Source organism: Fonsecaea multimorphosa (assembly GCF_000836435.1).
Source record: "Fonsecaea multimorphosa CBS 102226 unplaced genomic scaffold supercont1.8, whole genome shotgun sequence".
NCBI lineage: Eukaryota > Fungi > Ascomycota > Eurotiomycetes > Chaetothyriales > Herpotrichiellaceae > Fonsecaea > Fonsecaea multimorphosa.
In genome coordinates, this window is record NW_015971642.1 from 673,000 (window position 1) to 692,670 (window position 19,671).

Genomic DNA, 19,671 nt, shown 5'->3' on the forward strand with positions numbered 1-19,671 from the left:
CCTCTACCGACACCTTGCTTGTTTTTAGGCCTTCGACGCTGGCTGGCCTTGTTGTCGGCGGGATATGGTCTTCTTGACGAATGTAGCATTTCAAAGCAAGTGTGTTGGTTGTTTTCGTTTCTCCAACTTTGGATCTGGAGAATTAATAATTATTTCCGCTCGCCGGATTGGAGTCGTTCACCCTCCATGGGGGCGGGGTTTATAAAGATTCAAATTTGGTTGCGCTGTCGATAGACGCGATAGGACCGGCGAAGGTATGGTTGGTCAATTCACGAAAATGAAAATCCCCTTGAATTTGTCGGCCGTGGATGAGATTGAGCAATAGTACGAGAATTGCCCAACACCCCTACATACGCCCGCACGCCGCCCTCAAAAGCACGCAATACCTAGACCTATAGACTCGACCCTTCTCTATGCACTGGGCGTGTCCATTTCCAGCTACGGGAAAGAAAAATCGTCACACCTCCAACGCCTGACCGAGAAGAAGATCCTGTATCCCAGCTTCCTGCAGCAGCAAGAGTGACCAACCAATTCACGCAGAAGCCGGGACAGCAGCCTTCCTCAATTCCCCCACCGAAGACACGCTGTCCACTTTCCCAAGGGCCCTGGCTTTCTCCTCTTCGGCTTCGGCGTCCAAGTCATCCACATCCTCCAGGTCTTCGCGTCTCAATGCACGACACACCCCATCTTTCGTACAGATCATCACCTCCGACACAATCCCCCTGACCACGGTCCTCCCCCACCCCTTCAATCTCCTGAGCTCGCTTTCCTTGGCCGTCATGGGTGCAATTATCGTCTTCACGCCGACTTGCTCCATGACCGTTGCTCCCAAGAGCGTGACGTAGAGGAAAGGATGCTGGATGATTTCGACGGCGAAGGCGTCTAATAGCGCGCGGGCTCGGGACGTGTAGGCGGACGCTTCGGATGCGGATCGGGACGGGTGTTGGGATTGGATGTAGGAAGAGAGGTAGAGCAGGTTGGTGCAGATGATGCCGTTGGGAGATGGGAGGGCGTTGTCGGTCCCGGGCTTGAGGCGGATGATTTGTTCTGTGGTTGAGGAGTCGCGGGGCTTGGGACACTGGAAGTATCCTCCCGTGGTGCTGGCGATGAAATGTTCGTCCAAATAGGATTGAAGCTGAATAGCCCAATCGAGGTACGGTTGAGAAAGGGTCAGGTCGTACAGGGCGAGATTAGCCAGGACGAGATATGCGTAGTCATCTACAAAGGCGGTATTGGTGTTGTCGGCATCTTGATTGAGCTGCGAGGCCGGTGGACCTGCCACCCGCACCAACTGCCCTGTAGCCTCGTCATACATGCTCTTCCGGATGAAGGCTGCAGCCCTTTCGGCGGCGTCCTGACACCTGTTGGCGCGGTGCTTGTCGATCGTCGCCAGAGTGTTGGCTGCGCGCGCCAGAGCCGTAATGGCAAGTCCGTTCCACGAGGCAATTATCTTTGTGTCCACCTCGGGCTTTTCGCGTTTCGTCTTGCGGTGCTCGCGTAACTGTGCGCGGCCGGACTTGACTATCCGCACGATTTCCTCCTCCGGCATGCCGAATTCTTTGGCTAATATAGACGGGGTGGCTTGGACGTGCAGCACGTTCTGGGTCAGGAACTCGTCGTGCATGTCATGTTGGGCGGGTACGTTGCCATCCGGTCGGACGCCAAAGTGCCGAGCCAAGATCGCTGCATCCCGTTCCCCAAGGATCGACTGGAACTCCTTGAACGTCCACACGTAGAAGGCGCCTTCCTTCTTGTCGTCCGACATTGCTCCATTACTCATGGTGGAAAGGGTGGTACGCGAGTCTGCGTCTTCGCTCGAGTACCAACCACCCTCCGGATGGACGATCGGGGACTCAGGGTTCGTAAAATACTCGACGAGGTTGTAGATCGTGCCGAGAATCTCTGGGTCCCTGCCTAGTGCCCAGGCGTCGCAGTAGCAGCCGAGCAGCTGCACATTGTCGCACATCATCTTCTCAAAGTGCGGGAGATTCCAGTCGGCGGTGGCGCTGTATCGATGGAATCCATAGCCTAATTGATCTCTCAAACCGGACCGTGACATGGCAAGAAGAGTATGCAGAGACATCCTTGCAGCGGTGAGGCATGACTCTCGACCCAAGATCCCAGGAACTGGGCTGAAGAAACCAAACCGCGTGTGAGTGGAAGGCAGAGCTATGGCTGCGCCGATACGAAGAAGAAAGGTGAGGTTTGAAGGTGTCGGAAACTTGGGCGCTGTAGGGCTCGGGCTAAATCCCCCGTGTGTTGAGTCGTAGCGCGAGATGAAATGGCTGAGGGCGTCATCCAGCAGGTCCAGGTCCAGTGGCTCGGGTGGATCGGACGAAGTGGGTTCAGCTTCTCGAGCTTGGCTGTCTGAATGGGAATGGATGCCCTCGCCGGCGAACGCGAGTAACTGGTCCGTAATTTCCGAAGACGATTGGAGACACCTTTCGCGTTGCGTGGTCCAGACCTCCTTCATCTTCTTGAGAATCCCGATGAATGTGACTGGCGCCTCGTCGTGAGGAGTGGCCGGCTTCAGATTCGTGGTCGGGGTAGGTCCGGGCCAGTACGTGCCCCCAAAGACAGGTTTGAGATCTGGAGTGAGGAAGACATTCAAAGGCCAGCCTCCGGAGCCCGTCGTCGCCGTGACATAGCTCATGTAGATGTCGTCTAGATCAGGCCGTGATTCCCGATCTAACTTGATTGGGATGAAGAAGTTGTTAAGGATCTCTGCCACATCAGGAGAGCTAAACGACTCCCGTTCCATCACATGACACCCTTAGGAGAGACAAGTTAGATCAAGCACAGCAAGCCGAGTTGGGTCTCTTACAATGGCATGCATTGTAGCCGATACTCAAAAATATAAGTCGCTGGTACCGCTTTGCAAGGGACAGAGTTTTGGGTGACCATTCTTGCCAGGCCACGGGATTGCCCTTGTGCGCACGGAGCTATTTCAAGTCAGCGTCAATAGCCATTGACGATGACGACAAAACTCACATAGACTGATGGACTATTCTCCACGGCATTTTGCAGTCTCAGTTCAGGCTCGCCGTCAACCATGGAGGATGATTGTAGTCGGACCGGCCAAATTATAAGAGGTACTGGTGAGGCTAGTTGCTAAAGGCGAGACGCGGAAGAGGCCAGCTTATTCTGCGGGAGCTATACAAACGATGTCTTCCAGGACTCAATAAAACATGGAAAAAGAAAAGTCTGATGTCGAGAGGGCACGTGGGCCGAGTTGGACAAGGCTTTGCAAAAGTTTTGCGGTTGGGGTCGGAAATCGCCGGCAGGAACAGCGCCACCCGAAATGTTTCGTGCGAGGGACTAAATTCAAATGCAGGCCAGAGGACGTTCCTCCGAGCAGAGATGGATAGGCAGATACGAGATGGATGAATTGCTGACTGAAGAAATTTTCGGATGGGGGGGCAATGGGCAATCAGATCAATCACGAGAAGCGGGAAAAAGACAAAAGGCAGGGAGGAGGTGGCAGGGCAGCCAATCATGGCCGAGCATTTGACCATATCAGTCTATCAGTTCTATCAGCCTGCTTAGCTAATCTGGGGTTGGGCACGTGGGGCATGTATATAACTGATAAGGCAAGGCTGCGTAAAGATGTCCTGGGACAGAGCAGGTCTTATTGCTCGTCCATGGCCAGCTTCTCCAGCGCCTCTTCCTCTTCTGCCTCCATCAAAGCGCGGAGTTCTGCTTCTTCCTCCTCTGTCAACATCCCTAGATCCGCGTTGGGTTCAGGTTCCTGTTCGAGAAGCCGTGGATTCGTAGCCTCTTGCACAGCCTTGTTCAGATCCGCCGGGGCCAGGCTCCATCTTCGAAGTGTCGCATCAATACTGACACTGATGACCAGGTCCCGTGCCAGAGACAGTCCTGTTACTTCTTCGTAGTGCCCGGTGAAAACGTGGTGGAGGTCACCAGTCGCCCTGTTCCACACTCGCACATTCTCGTCCCTACAGGCTGTCACCACCCAGCCATATTTATCGTGTGTGACCACATCCCGCACAAAGTCGGGGTGCGTCAGTGTCATCTCAACCTTCCATCCCTCGTCCCTCAAGAGGTGTTTGGCTGTTTTGTCTGCCGAGGCTGTCCATAGATCTCCGTCCTCATCGAAGTGCAGCTTGTACACACTCGTGGCATGCACCGTGATAGGGGATGACAGTCCAATTTTTTGCGTAGTGAGGTTTGATAGCGCTGGGAGAGGAAAAGAGAAAATTTCCCGCTGAGATGTCGAAAGCACCACAGTAGGAGAATCGGGTGAAGAGAGAGGGTCTAACGCAAGGCATTCGATGCCTCGGGCATTGGGCTTGACCGAATTAAGTGGCTGTCCATCGAGGCTCCAGAGGCGCACGTCACCGTCAGCTCCACCCGATATCAAGATATCTTGCTTATCTGGAGTTCGGACAACAAGAAGGCATTTCACAAAGTCTTGGTGAGCAAGAATTGAGCTTTGATCGATGATTGTAGGTCCCTGCAACGAATACTTCCATATCGACTTGTCCCAACATCCAGCGAAGACGTGGGTGACAGGGTTGGGCCCTTTGCTGGGCTGTGCTGTGGAAAAGGCAAGGCTAGTTAAGGGAGCCTGAGGGCCTTTGGGCATTGTGGATATCTCGTTTGTGGATAACCGCAGGCCCGAGACCGACCCCGCGGCCTCGGCGACAAAGACAACATCTCCAGTAGCGTCAAGATAGTAGTTGATACCAACAGCTAGCAACTTTGTAGGGAATTGGACTGGATCTCCCAATGTGTTTGCTGCTTTCTGGCGTTTCCGATCATGTTCAACCAAAGATGCACTGGAAAATGATCAGCAATGCTCAGAGTGGGAGCCGCGCGGGTTTTGCCACGCACTCGGTCTGGAAATAATTGCCTGCCTGGTCGCCTGTGCTGTAGCTGGTCATGATGGTCGGTGGCAGGGTCAAGCCAAGAAGAGAAAAGTGATGCAATGCCGAAATTGTTTGATATTGCACATACGGAGTGAAAGGCGCACAGTAGTAGCACTGCGCCGAGGTGCCAAGACTACGGCTGGGCACAAGTGACCGCGAATGCACTGTGTTTTGCTAGTTTGTCGCTCTGGCTCTTGACCTTCCGCAGCTTCTCCAGGCAAATTCGTCTTTTCTGCTTCTTCCCATCAAACAAGACAACCTCGCAAACCCTCTGCCGCCACCCTTCCTTCTTCTTCTACTCTCGGGTTTCCTTCCTCTTTATGTAACATTAGTGTCTTCTTTATCGCGCTCTCTTTGCGTCATCATGGACATGGATCATCTCATCGGTCAGCGTTTCAACCTCATCTCGAAAAGTGAAATTCGGTACGTGAACCCCCTTTTGTTCCTGGACCTGCTCTAACATTTTTGCGCGCGTAGCTATGTCGGTACTCTCCATGAGATAAATCCTGAACAGTCCACAATTGCCTTGGAAAATGTCTTCTCATTTGGTACCGAAGACCGCAAAGTCGACAAATTCATCCCTCCTTCACAACAGAAATATGGTTTCATTGTCTTTCGCGGGAGCGACGTCAAGGATATCAAGATCGCTGAAGATGAACCCTCACAACCATCCCCTCCTCAGAACATGCCCAATGACCCTGCTATCCTGGTATGTCGTGTGTCCTCCTTGGTTGCCCCAACCCTGTCTTTATGATGAGATATTCGGATGTAAATTCACAGACCTGTTCTGAAAGCGCAAAGCCATGTGGATGTTTCCGTTGCCTTCCTTCTGATTTTGACCTCTTCTATGCACACTCTCTCTATATGTATAATTTTCTCGAGCACCGCTGACCTAAATCGGCTCTCAGAATGCCTCGCGACCAGGTCCTCCACCGGGAATCCCGCGTGATGGTCCCTTTTCTCCTCCAGAATACCCACATCCTCCTCCCTTTGGTGGTTACTACCCTCCAAATCAGTTTGGCAGAGGCTATGGCCCGCCGCCGGGAGCCTTTGGCCCTGGTCCCGGGTTTCCCCCTTACGGGCCTCCCCCTCCTGGGTACTTTGGTCCCCCTGGCGGCCAGGGTTTCCCGCAAGGTCCGGGTCCTCACCCATTTCCACAGCATCCTCAGCCTCCAATCGGCCCTCCCGGCTTGCGCGGCAATGTACCACCTCCACCTGGTCCGCAGTCACAACCTCCTGACTTGGCTGTTCCCGCACCACCACCTCCTTCGACCCTGACATCTGAACTCCCGGGTAGTAACAAGGCCCCAGAATCAGCTCCTTCTCCTCCCAAAGAAACCCAACTCCCCACATCTCTCCCGTCACAACTGTCCCATGCCCAGGTCGCTGCTAAGGCTGCTCCCACATCTGCTCCTGCGCCGGCAGCAGCAGCGGCTGCGGTAGTGGCGCCTCCCAAAGCCGCTCCTACAGGGCCAAAGAACAACCGGGTCGCTCCCGCAATCCCTCTCACTGTGAACCAGAAATCCTTCACACCTCCAGTCCCCGCCACGGCGGATACTTCAGCAACGAACGGCGCCGGTGCGAAACCTCACAAACCTGTCCCCTCGCAAGCTGCCATGGATGAGGCAGCGCGACAAGCAAAAGAAGCGGTCGCTGCAGCAATGGCAAAATTGAACCCTCAAGCAGCTGCGGTCCCAACCAAAGAAACTCCCTCAGCGGCGGCCGTAGACGCTCTGACGAAAAAGGTGGCAGAGATGTCTACATCAACCACGAGCAACGGGACGGCTCGCGGGGGAAGGGGAGGATTCAGAGGCGGGCGAGGTGGCAACTACCACCGTGGAAGTGGCCAGAAGAAGATGGAAATTCCCAAGTCTGATTTCGACTTTGAATCCGCCAATGCGAAGTTTAACAAGGAGGATCTGATTAAAGAGGCGATCGCTTCAGGATCACCCCTTGAGGAGAACCCGACGCAGGAAGAAGACAGCGGAGAAAAGCCCACGCCAACGAGAAAAGACAGCCTAACCACTGCCGCCCCGGCCTATAACAAGTCTACTTCGTTCTTTGATAATATCTCGTCGGAAGCAAAGGACCGAGAAGAAGGTAACGACGGCCGTGCTCATGCCAGACAAGTGCGCAGCGAAGAGTTCAAGAAGAACATCGAGACGTTTGGCCAAGGGAATGTGGATGGAGGTTACCGCGGGCGCGGAAGAGGGGGTGGTTATGGTCGTGGAAGACAATACGGCGGAACTTATCGCGGCGGCTACCACAACCGTGGATATGGCGGATACAATTATCGTGGTGGCCGGGGACGAGGCGGACAGGGACAGGGACAGGGGCAGGGACAGACACAGGTGCAAACTGGTCAAGCTGCTGTGCAGAACTAGATCAAGTGGTTCTTGTTTTCCCTCAACAAGCGCTACGAATGGGCGGCACATGTGTTATCCCCCATGTCTTGAGTTGTTCAGCATCATGCCTCGCAACGGAGTTGGTAAGGATCCCGGACTATGGGCGATCACGGATCCAGGTGGGAGGAAAGCGCTCTCTTAACAGCGGGACGGGAATGGTATGCATGCTGAAATGAAAAACCGTGGGCCATGTCCGTGATGATGAGTGAAATGCCGCTGGACACGGGAATCGAAGGATGGACACAGGCCGGGTCAGTTGGTTAACACCAGCAGTCAACGCTGTCTATGGAGGTCGAATTGGCAGCGATTGGATGCCTAGTACCAACCTACCAAGATACCAAGGTACCTAGATACCTGCCTCCGTGCCTCGTCCGGATGTAGCTTGATATGGACTGCGCAAAGGACCAATCCAATACAAGATGTACTGAACTGGACTGATGACTTTGATTACACGCCTTGGCTCTCGCGTATACGAGCGTGACGAGGTTGGATTCTTGGCCGACATTTCCTGCTTGGTTAATTGCACTCTGGAATCCATCTGCTGCGAACTGCTGTTAAGGCTTAGTGAGCTTATCGACGGACTCGGGGCAGGGAACAATGAACTGGCCCTTCTGAATATACGAATACCTAGCTATGTTCACGGCGCGGAAGCAGAATCCCAGATTAACAAGATCAGACTTTCTCGGATACCGGGCGCCACGGCGTTGTCGCTCACTCGCCCCGACATTTAAACCGGCCGGTCTCATCGCGATCGTGCGTGATGCCTTTCCGCTACATCCTCTACCACTATCTCGAGCCTCCCCTGACCGACTTGGCTAAGCCTGTACTAAGTCATGTCGGATCAACATCCCCGCCGCCCTGACTTACAGCCCTATTCGGAGAAGTTTCTATTCGTCAACTACGATTCAAAGAGGCCCAGCGGCTCTCATGATGACCAGTCGCGAGTCCTTTCCCACGTCCGTCAGAACTATCATGTATGGCGCAGAAAGCAGAACGTCAAGCATCTTCGAGATCCCGTCGTGGTCCCTGCCACCTGTAAGCAGAAGGTACCGATTCCCAGCTCCCAAAGACGGCCACTGTCCGAGAGCAGCCGCCATGTGCGAGGGCGTCCAGTTCCCACAGCGCGAAATGGGGCCATCAGGACTCAACGCACTGGTGGCGTTTCCGAGCCTGCAGTCGGCTCCCCTTCGATCAATCTCCACAGGGGGAATTCGGATCCCTTCAATGCTTATCCGGTCAAAATCGATCCTCAAGTGAACGAGCTGATTGCCTTCTATCGAGACTATCTTCTTCCGGCGCAGTATCATGTTCCTTCCACAGCATGGGTCAGCTCTGCCAATGCGAGATTAGACTGGTCCATCTGCACCTCCACGCTTCAAGAGCCAGCTTCAGGAAATGCATTTATTGCTCGGTCTGCAACTGTTGCCGCTGTGCTCAACCCCGCTTTGCGGACACTGGCTATGCGTTACCGCCTGCGGAGTATCCAGGAACTGCGGTCGAGACTGCGAGACAACGTAGATCAAACCTACGGTGATGTGAATGTGCTCCAGATTATCATGCTGCAGAAAGCCGACATTGTCGATAAAAACCTGTCAGCTGCTGCGGCACATGCAAACATATTGCAGAACATGTTCCAAGAACAACAAAAAAGGAATCACACAGTGAACTTCACCCTCCTGCAATATGCCCTCTGGAGCCACACACAGATCTCTTCGATGTTTATGGCTCCCCTTGCATTCGATGTGAACCCTGGCGGCTGGGTAGTCACGACGATGCGGCCTCTTTGGGATGCTGCTCTTCAACAGCTTCGAGAACTACCACAGTGGACATACCATCGGGACAATGCGGAAAGGTGTCTCGACCCGAGTGTTGAAGGCGAAGAACTAAAAGCATTCTTCGTCTCTCGGAGGACCACTTTACAAACGTGGCTACTCTACGGTCTCAGTGGTCGACCCACGCCACCTCTCATAATGCTGTGGCTGACGACAACAGCCTGTCTCCAACAGGGGAGGATGCTCAAACACTATATTCGCGCCGTCCACGAGGCCAAAGAGAGTGCATCCTTGTCATCACGGGAAGGTGGAGGGGGATGCTCTGCCGCGCCGGTAGAGTACTGGTACACCCAACAATATTTGATTCTTGCAGAATTTCTTTGGACACATCATTTGAGCTACAAAGTTGAAGTTGGTGGCATTGATCTCTTTGATATGGTTCCAACGCAACTGAAGAATCTTCGAGCAGCGCTGCAGAATGCTGAGGACGCGGGGCCTGGTCCTGGGCCTCGGCACTCTTCAAAATATCGAAACGCCCGTCTCTGGGCATTGTTCATTGGCGCGCATGCCGAATTGTTGCGATCCAAGTCCATGCAGAAAACGTCAAGTTCGGAGCTGTCGTCAAACAAGGCTTTGCTCAACAAGAATCACGAGAAGAAGGAAACGCCTTCGTTCGTGAAGTACCGCAATGACGCCAAATACGGTGGCTCTGAGGGTTACGAGGAAACTAGTGATCGATGGTTTGAGACGCACTTTGCCCACCAACTCCGGGACATGGAATTGTCGGAATGGAAAGATGTTTATTCTGTCTTGAAGGGTTTTAATTATGCGGACATAATTAAGCCACTTGGAGAAGAGATCTTCAACAACGCTATGAACGTGGTCCAGCCTCCGCTGTCTGGAATTCCTCTATATATCAGGTCCAAGCAAGAGAGAAGCGAATCTGACGGTAGCAAAGTGTGATGTCTATCAACTAATCAACCCCAGCCCAGACAATGGCGCATGAGATGGAAGCAGCGTCTATAAAAACTCTACGAGCGAGGCAGTGTTGAGGCTTGGATAGGTGCTTGCGCAACGAGGGAGCGTGCTACCTGGCCCCAGCCTTCGGAACTCAACCGACCAACTTCTCTCCAATCACAACCGCCTTTGACTCTACAGCGTCTTCTGATGACGCACACTCGCCATCCTGGATCTCTAATGCTTCACCCTCGAGCAAGCGGGGATGAGGCATCACACCCAACTTCCTTGCCTCCTCCACCGTAAATGTCGCGAACAGATCTTCTGTGTCAATCTCTCCAAGACCCGGCACTGGGAATAGCCGGTTCAGGACATAATGCACAACGAATGCCAAAGCAAACCCCTCGATGTATGCGAGGTAGAAGATCTCCTGTGCGCCTTTGGGCACATGAATGGACGGGTTGACAGCATTGATGAATCCAGGCAGCGCTGGCGCCATCCCGACGAGCCAAGAAGCGTAAGCGCGCCAGTTGAATCCGTGATAGTACCAGTAGATGGACTGTTCGTTTGGAGTGTACAGGTCAGAAAGCTTGAACTTGCGATCGCGAATGACCCAGAAGTCGCAGACCATCATGCCCACCATGGGACCGAGGAAGACTGAATATCCGTCCAGCACGTTGATGAAGGTGTTAGCGGTGTCAGCCAATTGCCACGGATTGATCACGATACCGAGCACGAACGTGATGACAGCACCCCGGCGGATATTGATCCAACGAGGGAAGAGTGCCGCAAGGTCGAAGCCACCTGGCCAGGCATTGTCGACTGTGTTGATACTAAGTTGAGAGATGAAGAAGCCAAAGCCGGCAAAGAAGGCTCCTGCTCGGGACTTTGCGGTATATCCGTCCTCCATCCAGCGAATGGCGAGTTCTGCGGGCGACCAGAGCACCTCCCCATAGATTTTTTGTGCCGCAGAGGTCGTCAGGGTACCCATGAGGGTCACAAGCGCACCGATGATGACTGTGGAGTAAATCTGGCCAGGAATTTGTGCGCCAGGGGTCTTTGCGAACCGGTTGAAATCGCTTTGGTTCGTCAGCGACACTGCGATGGACCCAATAACGGTTGTGATGCCGCGGATAATAGCCCACGCTCTCTCGCTGGTCGTGGTGAGCGTGCTGTTAGCGGTGAGCAATGGCCCGCCGCCATGGGCTTCCGACAAAGCCCATACCGTGACCGAGAACATGGTAACAGCGGTGATAATGTTGGCGTACCGGAACAAGATCGCGGTCTTCTCAGGGGGGATCAGAAGGCAGGGGAACTGGAAGCAGAGGAAGACGATGAAGCCAACAAACTGCTGAGTTGTCATGTTCGCGCTGGCCGGGAAGGTGTTGGGGATGTGTCTGTAGCCGGAGAAGATGCTGTAGAGCATAACGCCTACCATCTGGCCACCAATCCAGGCTTGGACGCCATACCAGACCAGACAGAGCATGATTCTTTGTGCGAGAGCAAGATATGAGCCCCTCAGCCCCCAAACAGCACGGTTTCCCACAGAGAACCCGACATGCCAGACTGCCCCCCACCAGCCATTCGTAATCGCCACTGCAGCAATGAGAAACTACATGTTACCACGGTCAGTTGAGAACTCGGGGACGTCGGATCAACAGGGGGGACTACTGACCTTGGCGATAATCGTCACAACCATGGCCTCCCACACACTCAACCCGAGCGAGATCAATGAGCTTGCTGTCTGCCACCCTACTGTGTTCAGTTGGATGACGGCCCAGAATCCCAAGAATCCCCATACTGTCCACGTTCGCCTATTTGGAGGAAGAGGGGCAAGATCACGATTGTTCCATGCGGTGGCCCTCTTGCCGTCCAAGTTCTCGTCTACCGGCACTTCGAGCTTTTCGCTGAGCCGTGCGGCCCGGTGACGAAAAGAACTCATTGTTCTTGATCGCTAGCTGAGCTGCGGCAGAGTTAACCTGTGTTTTGTCCAGGCTCCCTCAGGTCGAAAGGGTTGCTCGCAGCTCCAGCAGAGCTGCGATCGCGCAGATGTTTATCAAAGGGGTCGAGTCTCTGATCATGACCCAACAGAGCCTGATTCCGCCCACTCTCCGTGCCCTGGATGTGTATATCGCTGATAAGGACCCAGGCGAGCCACGTGGTGGACCAGCGTGTTAACGCTCATCTCCACGCTGTCGACGGTCACTTTCCGGCAACTCGATAACATAGCTATCAAATAACGACTAAAAGGTCGAAGTCTAGAACCGATAAGTTCGCTTGAGGCAAGAAGCTTCACGGAACCCCTGCCGAAGGTCACATATAGGCTGCCTCACGGGATCATTCTCAGCTTTCCTCGCCAGGTCATGACAACGCGCTTTGTGCCAAACCAATGTCTATGGCATAGGATTTGAATATGTACGACCATTAAGACACCTGATATCAACCTGCCAATCATCGCGGTCAGGTAGGGTCTGGGCGAGTATCCCAACGACCATGTGGCTAGAGGTAAGCATTTATTAGTGGATCGGCTGGTAACCGACTTGTGAGAACGATCCCTAAAATGGAAGGACGGAAACGCGTCGCCGAAGATCACAGTCCATACTCTGCAGATGCATCGGATGAGGAGCGACACGGCAAAGCCGATAAGCAATAAGGCTGCGCGCACCTCCGTCTGTGAACTCCGATGTTTAGTTCGAGCATCCGATGTCCGTTTCAGGAACTGCTGTTCGTTCTTGATATCATATTGGGCCTGGTTTTGCAGCTAGGCACTTGGAGTCTGAAAATCAGCTCATCGTTGTTCTGGCGGCACGCTCCAACTGAATATCACCATGTCCCAAGTTACGACACAGACCGAGGAAAATAATCCTCTCGTAATCAAACTACAGAATGGTCAAACTCTCCACGTTGAATCCAACGAGGCCATAGATGCAGACGAGATCCCTATCATCGACGTAGCAGGAATCTACAGCGACAATTTGGAGGATCGACAGGCGGTAGCGGACAAGGTTCGAGAAGCCGCTCACCGGATTGGTTTTTTCTACGTGGTCAATCATGTAAGATTTGCCTCTCTACGAGACAATTATCGATTGCTGAACATTGCCATTTCCTTTCAGGGCTTTGATCCAAAACTGGCCGATGGAGTATTTGAGCAAGCCAAGCGCTTCTTTGCCCTTCCGCTGGAGAAGAAATTGGAGGTTGACACGAATCTCGTGCCCAAGGAATACGTGGGATACCATGCGCTCGCGAGTTATAACAGGAATGGCAGGAAACATCATGGTAGGTTAACTCTGTGGGGTGCATTCCGAACCGTGATATCTTGTCTTCTCGGGGGCCGCGCAAAACTAACACTTCTGTCAAAATGTGCCTCTCTTAGATCTCAGCGAAGCTTTCAATCTAGCATACTCTGCCGAGCAGGATCCCGAAAACCCAGAAAACGACCCCGGTTCCTCAATATGGCCAAGCGATCTGCCTGGCTTCAAGGAAGCCATGTACGCTTACCACACGCCCATGCTCCAGTTCGCGCGCAAGATGACCCGGATCTTCGCCCTGGCACTGCACCTCCCCGAAACATATTTTGACGAATGGACAAAACGGCCCGAGGCTGGCCTGCGCATCCTGCACTACCCGGAACAGCGGGCGTCGGTGGACGAGCAGAACGGCATCGGCGCCCACACAGACTTTGAGTGCTTCACCATCGTCAACCAAGACATGTCTGGCGGGCTGGAGGTTTTGGGGAAGTCGAAGCGGTGGATCCGCGCGAAGCCCGTGCCCAATTCCTTTGTGATCAACATCGCCGACTGTTTCATGAGGCAGACAAACGACTATTTCGTCTCCACGGTGCATCGCGTCATCAACAAGAGCGGGAAGGAGAGATATTCCATCCCTTTCTTTTACGGATTGGACAGGAAGATGCCCATGTTGCCCATTCCGTCGTGCATTTCCGAGGAGAATCCGGCAAAGTACCCGGTCATGACGGCCGGGGAATACTATCTGTGGAGGGCGAAGAAGGCCAAACAGGGCGATCAGGCTGATGAAGAATAGGCGTTGAAGGTGGATATTCTTATTACATAGCATATGCTATAATGAAGCTCATGTCCTGGGCCGATGTTTTGGGATGTATACAGCCGGCCAAAGTCTCTTCTGGTACGACTGTAGTGCTTCGGTGATATCACAACCTCACGAAACGCTCACACGTCCATTCGACACAGCGCTACGATACTACGAGCGAGAGAGTCGAACTAAACCCCACGCACCGAGTACCGTGGCGGACGCCTAGCGAGAGTGGGGGTTCGGAAAGGGGATTTGATATTCCTATCATACTTTTTGCTCAAGGCTGTTATCTGCCGGATACTAAGTGCCTAGCCGCATCCCGTCCTCCTAAAGGCGATAGACTCTCGTATCTGCCTTTCAATTAGCCCTGTCAATGGCTATATCCGGAAGGAGAGCCTTGGTGTTTTGTTTTTGCAGATTGCGAGAATTCATTTCACTCCGGTTGCCACTTGTTTCCCTGTTCCTTTTCCTTCTCTCGCCCTGGCGGCCTTCTGTTTCTCGGTATTGGAGCGGTCATCTCGCTCGGGCTGGAGGTGCTTCCCTTCCACGACGACTTTGACTTTTATTCCCGTGGCTCTTCTGGGGCGAAAGGCGGGAACGGAGGGGGCCCTTGATGCACTTGTTGGTCCAGGTCCCCTGATCTGATGGCACACTCTGGATTGAAAGTAGCAAGTAGATTCTGACAAGTGAGAAATTGGGGAGATCTCGCTAAAGCATGGCATGGAAGTTACTTGGAGCACTGTGTCAAAACAAGGCCTATACGCAGTACATAGTCGGCAATCCCAGCTCTCGCGGTCACACAGCTTCGACCGCCTTCGGACGCTGCTGCTCCAACTTGACAGCGGGATCGGAATCCCACTCGCGATTGTGCTCTGTTCCTCGGCTCAGCTTGTACGACTCCTTGCCCTTGTACTGCGCCGTGTTCCAGTTGTGGGCGCGCTGCTTGACCCACTCATCCGCATTCAGAAGCCTTTCACCGGACGACTGCTCCAGTCTCGCCACGTCCTCTTCCGTGGGATACTGAAACAGATCGCGCAGCTTGACGCTCGAGTTCGGCCGCGAGAAGTACACCACGCTGTGGCGCATGCATTCCCCCTGGGGGCCTGGAGGCACGACCACCCGGTGCACCGCGCTGTACAGTCTGCCGCCGAGCAGCTTGATCAGGCTGTCACCCAGGTTGATTACGGCACACTCGGGCCGCGGCCGCACGTATTCCCAGTCTCGTTTGTTGGGTGCCAGAACCTGCAGCCCGCCCAGCTGGTTGAACAGCACCGTCACGCTGCCGAAGTCCGTGTGCTCGCCCAGCGTGATCGTCTCGGCCGGTCGGACGGGCGGCGCACAAGTGACCCGCGCCTGGTCGACCGAGGGTTTGTCCAGCTCGTGCAGCGACTCGAGCAGGCCATCCGGCAGGCCCAGCGATTTCCCTAGGGATCTCGTGATGGCGTAGATGACATTATGGCACGACTTCATAAACGTCTTGAGCTCCTCGAACCGGTCCAGCACCACTTGGGGATGGTGGCCCGACACCGTCGGTCGCGGCTGCGGGACGCCCAATACCTCGTCCTTGGACACGTTGTAGAACTCGCTGTGGTCCTTGGTGCCCTTGTCGTCGACAAACATGGCCCCGCTCCGCTTATACCCGTAGTAGTGGCCCGTTGTGCCCATGTCGTACTTGAGCTTCTCGTCCAGCGGCAGCGAGAAGACACCATCGGCGAGATCGAACATGAATCCAGAGTCAACGTGGTGGTTGGACAGATAAAAGAAACCGTAGTTCTGGCACGAGTGAAGCAGGATCCGGGCCTGTTCCGGGTCGCCCTGCGTCAGGAGATCGAAATCCACCGTCGCTATGTCGGCCACCGGCACATCGGATGCAAATGGTGGGATATTAGGATTGTTAGACATTTTTGAAGTGCTCAGCGGATTTCGCCTAGGTTGCGGCAGGGTTGTGAACAATATGAATACGCTTGCGGAGGGACTGTATCATCGGATATGGTTGAGACTTGCCTTTTAAGAAGTCATTGCCGGACGTCGAATCTGTCGGTTATATCTGACCGCATTTGCGTCTCTCCGTAGGCGGCCCCAATTCACCCCCTCGGGGCGCGTTCGTCATCGTTCATGAAACGCGGGGAGAGTTTCGTAGCGTGCTCGGCCATGGCTCGGGGAAATGCTTCAAGTTGGAGATGGATGGCTGGACAAAGGCGACGATCCAGGTGACCATCAGTGAGGGGTAAAGAGGCCCGGCTCGCGTAATATTGGCTCCGTCGCGAAGGACAGGAACGAGCATCTGCACCCCCGAATGTCAAATCCTGGCAAGCCTAACCAAGCTGAGGGACAAAGAGTTAGACTTCCAATCACCCTCCTTTGGGTCACCAGGTCAAGCCTGATACCGCCCTGTGCTCGCCACGTTTGCCTTCATCGGGTGTGGGTACCAATAGCACACTATTCATCGGAGTCCTCCACGTCAAAGAGCATTTGCGGGTTGTATTTGGAGTCAAGAGAGGTTTGCCCGCCATTCGAGGGGAAAGCGGCCAACTCTCTCATAGCCTCAACGAAGGCAGCATGGGCAGGAACAAATCGTAAAGTACGCGTAGCCATGACAGAAAAAGGCTGCGCGACATGTGCCTCGCTATTCAAAGGGTCTGATATAGCATACAGCTTTCTTGATCGCTGCCTGTAGTTCAGATACCGTATACTCATATCTTAAACCATCCTATAATGCAATAAGTGCAACAAGAGTTCGAAGGCCTCTATTATTTGTGTTGGAAAGAGGTGACGTTAGAGGCGGTTGGGCGTCAGGCACCGGAGTGGAGACTTGTTTCGCTCCAGCATTTGCCATGGTGAGGTTGGCGGCGAGGTCTTAACAATAAGGACGTGCCATCCACAAGATTGATGGTACCTCACGGGAGAGGTGCCCAGGCACCAGCGGGCAGCAGCGCCACGCAGCTGCGGCTCAGCAGATGGGATGTTAGCGAGGAGCCTCCCTAGGTACATCGATGCATGATTTTGGCGCCCCTATAAATTTGGTGATAGGACCGGCGACGTAACGGCCTGAGTGTGAATGGTGTTGGCAATCTGGAATCCAACATGTTTACTGTGGAGACCCCCTGCGCCCCTTTTGGTGGGCAGCGGGGCTAAATACGGAGTACCTAGGCACCTTTGGGTGCTTGTTGAAGATCATGAAACAAGCACCGACAAGCACCGACAAGCATCGACAAGCATCAACAAGCACAGGGGAGCCAAGGCCGAAACAGGAAATTCGTGGGTCATGGGAGATTAGTCGCCGCCCAAAAGAGCCGATCCACCTCCACAAGGACAAAAGGCCACGCGCCCGTTAACTCATCCTATCGAGCGAAGCGAAACAGAATATTTGTTTAATCTCCACGTCTAGCCCCTCGACCATGATGAAAAGAGAGCTGAACGGCACGCAATGCTCCATCGACACCATCCCGGACAGAGTAAGGGCTGAACTACTAGTATCCCTATACCCCATTATGGTATGTGTTCTGTTTACGGGGTGAGTCTCCGTACATATATAGACCTTCGCGTCTTGAATTCATCATTCTGATCCTCGTCCTCGTCCTCGCTCTCAGAGCAATCTGCTTTCAGTCATTCGTTTTGCTCTTGTCGCTTTTTTCCTTTTTAAAGTTCTCGTCGCTCGTTTGGCCTTTTCACTCTTTAATTTCATTAGGTCGCCATGAAGACTCCCATCGTCTCCCTTCTGGCGGTGTGGCCATTGCTCGCTGCAGCGGGCGTTAGCCTCTCCTCGTCGTTGCTCGGGCCTGAGACAGTGACCATCGAACATTGTTCAACCATCAGACAAGGAAATAACGTGCCACGAGTGACAACAACCACGTACGCGAGAACCATTACCATTCCAGTCCATGTGACCTCCAGTATTACACCCACTGTCACAGTGACTCCGCCGGCAGTCACAATCACCTCGACAACGAGTACTACCACCACCAGCACCGTTTCCAGTACGGCCGCCACACCCACCAGTGTAAGTCTCAGGGACTAGCTTTCGAACTCAATCAAATTCCCTTCACTAATCTCACCAGACATTCACGGCAACACTTACTCTGACCTCCTCCACCACCACTACTAGCACTATCACGGCATCGACGTCTACTTCAACGGAGGTTGACACAACCACAACCACAAGCACGACCACACTGACGTCGACCGTGCCAACCTCGTCGGGTTTCCTTCCTGTTATCAGCACTCTCCCTGGCTCGGCTGAGAAGCGCAAACGGGAAGTGAAAGAGAGGCAGACCCAGTCGAGAAGATCGTCTTATACTCCGCCATGGCAGAAGCCATCGACCCAGTGTAAAGCACCCGCACCTTACCAGCCTTCCACGGGTGGCCAGGCGGTATGGGACACATGCGCGCAATACCCTTCGGCAGTGGAGTGCCAGGAGCTTGTGGAGATTTTCTCACCTATTGTCACGACGGTCACAGCGACGGCGGTCTCGTCCACATTGACGACAGCAACAACTACGACAATTATCACCTCAACTTCAACCGCTACTACTACAGCAACTGTCACTCCTCCAACTTTCAACTACACCACAACGACGACGACCATGACCACTACCACGATCACCGCCTTCAGCACCACTACACCCTCTACAACGATAACCAGCACATCCACCATCACCGCATCAGCAACGACCTCGACAGTCAGCTACGCAGCCTGCGCCACGCCCAATCTAGTCGGCACGCTCAACGGCGACGGTGTCTACGACGCGATCTATCCTGGTGAGGATACTACTCTCACTACCACGGACGACGGGACCGCCTACGACTGCTGTGCCTCGTGCATCAGCAACGCGGCCTGCGCGGCGTCAGCCTTCAACGGGAACTTTGCCCCTGGCGAGCAGTGCTTCAACTTCGTTGCCACCGGCGGCGCCGGGGCCTGCACTACCGAAGGCGAATACAGCTTTGGCGCGGAGTACGATAGCAGCTTCCCACCGGACTCGGAGTATTTCATTTCAAACGGCAACTGTGGCTTCTACACCTACTCCGAATCGGACTAGGTGTGGCGAGAACCTTTAAGAAAACGGCACGAAACGGGAAATATAATGTTGATTGGAAGCAGAGGAAATGAATTGCGCTTTCGGTCTGGTTTCACTCGATTGTTATTCAGTTGCATTTGCACTTCTATTGTATTCGCGATGCGATCGTACCTTTTAACACATGTTAACTAATTCACTCTGAGATAATATCAACGGCGATGCCATGCCCGTTCTAGACCCTTGGTGCAAGACCTAGAGCAAATACCTCACCGTTACCGGTCAATTCCTTGCGATCAACCGGTTTGGTAGAAGCCATTGTTGAATAGGGGAGATTTGGGCCCTGGGTGACCAAGGGGAGCATGAGGGCTCTTGGCTTGAAGACCCCCAAAGTGTCTTCCTATGCATATCATCTATCCGGCACTGTTCCCGGCCTTGCTTGGCTCCATGTGCAATATATGTCTGAATGAAAAATTCCAGTCCGTTGATAAAAGTCTAATAATGGCAGTCTGCAGTGGCAAACAGCTTGCCCAGCGAGGACAAGCAACTCTATGGTATTGGTCAAACCTCGACCTAACGCTCTGCC

The 19,671-nt window shown here is 53.7% G+C and overlaps 8 protein-coding genes across 8 annotated transcripts; 4 read left to right on the plus strand and 4 right to left on the minus strand.

The window, feature by feature from the left end:
• Positions 1-532: 532 nt before the first annotated feature.
• Z520_04951 (uncharacterized protein) lies at positions 533-3,054 on the minus strand (the record flags this gene model as incomplete). The annotated part of the gene is made up of 3 exons (XM_016775455.1): positions 533-2,772; positions 2,825-2,942; positions 2,992-3,054. 3 exons carry the CDS (start codon positions 3,052-3,054, stop codon positions 533-535), a joined length of 2,421 nt encoding a protein of 806 aa, XP_016633498.1.
• Positions 3,055-3,628: 574 nt separating this feature from the next.
• Z520_04952 (uncharacterized protein) lies at positions 3,629-4,904 on the minus strand (the record flags this gene model as incomplete). The annotated part of the gene is made up of 2 exons (XM_016775456.1): positions 3,629-4,799; positions 4,855-4,904. 2 exons carry the CDS (start codon positions 4,902-4,904, stop codon positions 3,629-3,631), a joined length of 1,221 nt encoding a protein of 406 aa, XP_016633499.1.
• Positions 4,905-5,253: 349 nt separating this feature from the next.
• On the plus strand, positions 5,254-7,273 carry Z520_04953 (uncharacterized protein; the record flags this gene model as incomplete). The annotated part of the gene is made up of 3 exons (XM_016775457.1): positions 5,254-5,312; positions 5,367-5,598; positions 5,798-7,273. 3 exons carry the CDS (start codon positions 5,254-5,256, stop codon positions 7,271-7,273), a joined length of 1,767 nt encoding a protein of 588 aa, XP_016633500.1.
• Positions 7,274-8,127: 854 nt separating this feature from the next.
• On the plus strand, positions 8,128-10,029 carry Z520_04954 (uncharacterized protein; the record flags this gene model as incomplete). The annotated part of the gene is made up of 1 exon (XM_016775458.1): positions 8,128-10,029. One exon carries the CDS (start codon positions 8,128-8,130, stop codon positions 10,027-10,029), a length of 1,902 nt encoding a protein of 633 aa, XP_016633501.1.
• A 148-nt stretch (positions 10,030-10,177) lies between these two features.
• Positions 10,178-11,965, minus strand: Z520_04955 (uncharacterized protein; the record flags this gene model as incomplete). The annotated part of the gene is made up of 2 exons (XM_016775459.1): positions 10,178-11,635; positions 11,699-11,965. The coding sequence occupies 2 exons, from the start codon at positions 11,963-11,965 to the stop codon at positions 10,178-10,180; spliced, it is 1,725 nt and encodes a 574-aa protein (XP_016633502.1).
• Positions 11,966-12,851: 886 nt separating this feature from the next.
• Positions 12,852-14,064, plus strand: Z520_04956 (uncharacterized protein; the record flags this gene model as incomplete). The annotated part of the gene is made up of 3 exons (XM_016775460.1): positions 12,852-13,076; positions 13,137-13,299; positions 13,397-14,064. 3 exons carry the CDS (start codon positions 12,852-12,854, stop codon positions 14,062-14,064), a joined length of 1,056 nt encoding a protein of 351 aa, XP_016633503.1.
• An 804-nt stretch (positions 14,065-14,868) lies between these two features.
• Z520_04957 (uncharacterized protein) lies at positions 14,869-15,975 on the minus strand (the record flags this gene model as incomplete). The annotated part of the gene is made up of 1 exon (XM_016775461.1): positions 14,869-15,975. The coding sequence occupies one exon, from the start codon at positions 15,973-15,975 to the stop codon at positions 14,869-14,871; it is 1,107 nt and encodes a 368-aa protein (XP_016633504.1).
• Positions 15,976-17,767: 1,792 nt separating this feature from the next.
• On the plus strand, positions 17,768-19,109 carry Z520_04958 (uncharacterized protein; the record flags this gene model as incomplete). The annotated part of the gene is made up of 2 exons (XM_016775462.1): positions 17,768-18,073; positions 18,132-19,109. 2 exons carry the CDS (start codon positions 17,768-17,770, stop codon positions 19,107-19,109), a joined length of 1,284 nt encoding a protein of 427 aa, XP_016633505.1.
• Positions 19,110-19,671: the final 562 nt, after the last annotated feature.